The 2,821-nt window shown below is 35.9% G+C and overlaps 2 protein-coding genes across 3 annotated transcripts in view; one reads left to right on the top strand and one right to left on the bottom strand.

Annotated features, from left to right (window-relative positions):
* Positions 1-508, top strand: part of LOC100632213 (TNF receptor-associated factor 2-like) — a 4,280-nt gene extending 3,772 nt beyond the window's left edge. Inside the window, exon 8 of the mRNA XM_020003057.1 lies at positions 137-508. Coding sequence (XP_019858616.1) covers positions 137-402 — 266 coding nt within the window. The 3' untranslated portion in view covers positions 403-508. The remainder of the gene's footprint in view (positions 1-136) is intronic.
* Positions 509-597: 89 nt separating this feature from the next.
* The window catches only part of LOC109586835 (uncharacterized), an 11,067-nt gene continuing 8,843 nt past the window's right edge, over positions 598-2,821 (bottom strand). Inside the window, exons 5-6 of one of the 2 annotated variants that reach the window (XM_020003060.1) lie at positions 1,620-2,095; positions 598-1,561 (exon numbers count right to left, since the gene is read on the bottom strand). In XM_020003060.1, coding sequence (XP_019858619.1) covers positions 1,544-1,561; positions 1,620-2,095 — 494 coding nt within the window. In that variant the 3' untranslated portion in view covers positions 598-1,543. Of the gene's footprint in view, positions 2,096-2,821 lie in introns of both variants that reach the window. The other variant, XM_020003059.1, reaches the window with a different exon arrangement.

Here is a 2,821-nt window from a genome sequence, read left to right as displayed (position 1 = left end):
TGTAAAGAGTGAACTAAATATACATTATTCATTAAAAGGAGGATTCATTTTTCATTGTTTTGCATTGTATGAATATTAGCTTCAGACAATTTTCCATTGAATGAATTTGTCTCACTGTCACATTTGCACTCTATAGGTGAATATGATCCATTATTGAAGTGGCCCTTTGATTACGAAGTGTCTTTAATCATGGTGGATCAAGACCACAAGAGGCACATTGTGCAGACTTTCAAACCATCTCCTACTTCCAGTAGCTTCCAGAGACCAAAATCAGACATGAATATCGCCTCTGGGTATCCAAAGTTTGCCGAATTAACAATCCTTGACAATGAATCATATGTGAAAGAAGACGTAATGTATGTTAAAGCTATTGTGGACACTACTAGGATTTTTCACCCATAAAATGATTGATTGTTTGTCCAAAAATTTTTACTAGGTTGGTACCTAAATACTAGTATGTATGCACATTTTGCAGATGATTCATCATTAAAATGTTCTTAAAAGTTAATAAATAGTACACTATAATACACAAGTTATGAGAATGCTATCAATTTGGCTTATGTTTGGATGCAGACTTGGGTCATCTCATTTTGAGGGTTTTCTGTTTTGTGGGATCGTCAGTGCTACAGTAGGCTGACGAGAGGAAGACAATGGAGGCTCAGTTAATGTGTTAGCATGCACTGTCCTCTCCTGGTGGTATGACAAAGATCTCTTAGTGCTCCTACGACGAGTAATACCGTAGGTACTAGGTTGGGTTATATCATAGATTTTATAAATCTATGGTTATATTTGCGGCTGCTATCCTGCTAATAAAAAAGCAGTTATCATGCCTCTTTTTAGGGCAAACACATGCGTTTTACAGGAAACCACACCTTCTCGGCAGAAATTGGTATTGAATAATAACAAGAGTAGATAATCTACTCTTGATAATAATTATTAGTGGTAAAATAGAAGCCATAGGAAACAATAGAAAAGTGAAAGAATGCTTTGTCAGCACTTTGATATAATTGCTATTCAACACTTTTTTTTGCAAAAAGTTGACTATTCGTTGATGATATTGGTTGTGTCATTGATTGAATGAAATCTAACACTAATGGAGTGTGTAAAAGCAGTGAAACTGGTTGTAGTAAATGCAGGTACAAGCAGTTTAGGTGCTTTGGAGCACTTTTAAATGAATGGAATAGAATTTGCAGGTCTACTGAGAGCTCTTGAAAGGCACAAAGATACTCTATGAAAAACGATCAAAATAGCTGATTGGACGTGGTCAAGAGGTGTGGCGTCCAAAAATGAGTGGTTTCCATGACAACACAAATAATTCAAAACATTGTCCAAAAGACTAATTGTTATGAATTTTGTCATAGATATATAATATCTATGATTTCGTTGTGTAAGGAAAAGGGATAAACACATGGTCAATTGTCATAGCAACAATCAGTTTGTTTCCATGGTATTTAATTGAACTTCTTTATTAGTTTTTATCACCGCGAATATTAGCAGTCGCGAATATAACCCGACCTACGGTAGTACCATACATTTCAGCTTGTCAGCCTTGTCTTAGCTCCTAAAAGAGGGCGAGAGAAAACATTCAATGTTAGTCTTGTGGAGCTGATTGGTTTTACTTCTGATGTGTATTGATATTCTTGAGGAGAGAGGTCAGGTGAGCTAACATACTGTCGCATAGCTGAAGGAGTCTTCTTAGTGTTAGATTTATTATGAGTTGATGGAGTGTGATCAGTACTAGCTTCCTTCCATGCATGGAGTAGCTGTCTAGTACTGTTTGCATGTGTTGGGCTCAGTACTGGAGGAGGTTGTGGTTTGGGATTAAGATTCATCATTGATGCCGAATACTGCATTGATCTATCACAAGTTGGAGCTGATACAGAATATGGTGGAGGAGGCTCGGGTAGCATGTTTAAAGGTCTTGAGCCAGTCATTGAGATGGTGTGATTCACAGGATAGCTAGTTAGGGTCTGCTTGGTAACAGAATGACGTGAAGATTTGTTGCTTCCCTTTCCAGTTGTGTTTCCTCTTCTTATAGTAGCATAAGGATTAGTAGCAGTAAGATAAGCATGATCATGTGCAGTTTTCATCCCTCCTTTGCTAGTTGGGTGCAATAAACTATTATATGCAATAAACTAAATATGCAATAACTTATGGGTGTCCCAAGTTTGCCGACAATGCCGAGTTAAAAATCCTTGACAATGAATCGTATGTTAAAGCTATTGTGGACACCACCAGGATTTTCCATCCTTGAAAATTGATTTTTAATTATGTTGGTGTTCACAAGATACTGATTTAGGGCACTACTAGGATTTTTCACCCATAAAAATTTAATACTTTTTTTTCCAAAATTTTTATTAGTTTGGCACACCAACAAGATATTGGTATGTCTAGTCATGATGTCTGCCCCATTCAGTGTACATGCTGTCTACTGGCTGCGGGTTTATTTGGCAATAATAATTATTGTCCTTTAATATTTTATGTTGTTTACTATGATGTGTATTACACAGTGATAGGTCAGTCTGTACAAGTGAATCAAATTTCCAAACTTTCAGAGATGTTTTAGATAAAGTAATGAAATAACACTTGTAGGTTAAAATAATTCCATACAATTTTATTGAGGCAACTGGAAAGGGCACACACAAAAGACAAACTTATGTAATCATTAAAAAATATATATTATTATTATTATTATTATCATTATTTATTTATTTATTTATATACCATAGGAAGCTGCACATGGAGCTGTCCTGTATCGTATAGCTCAAAACTTTTGAGGGTAAAAACTTTCGCGAATGAGTGAAAAGTAGGGGGGGGGGGT

Source organism: Amphimedon queenslandica, unplaced genomic scaffold (assembly GCF_000090795.2).
Source record: "Amphimedon queenslandica unplaced genomic scaffold, v1.1 AMPQUscaffold_12768, whole genome shotgun sequence".
Taxonomy (NCBI): domain Eukaryota; kingdom Metazoa; phylum Porifera; class Demospongiae; order Haplosclerida; family Niphatidae; genus Amphimedon; species Amphimedon queenslandica.
This window is presented reverse-complemented; position numbering and strand designations above follow the sequence as displayed.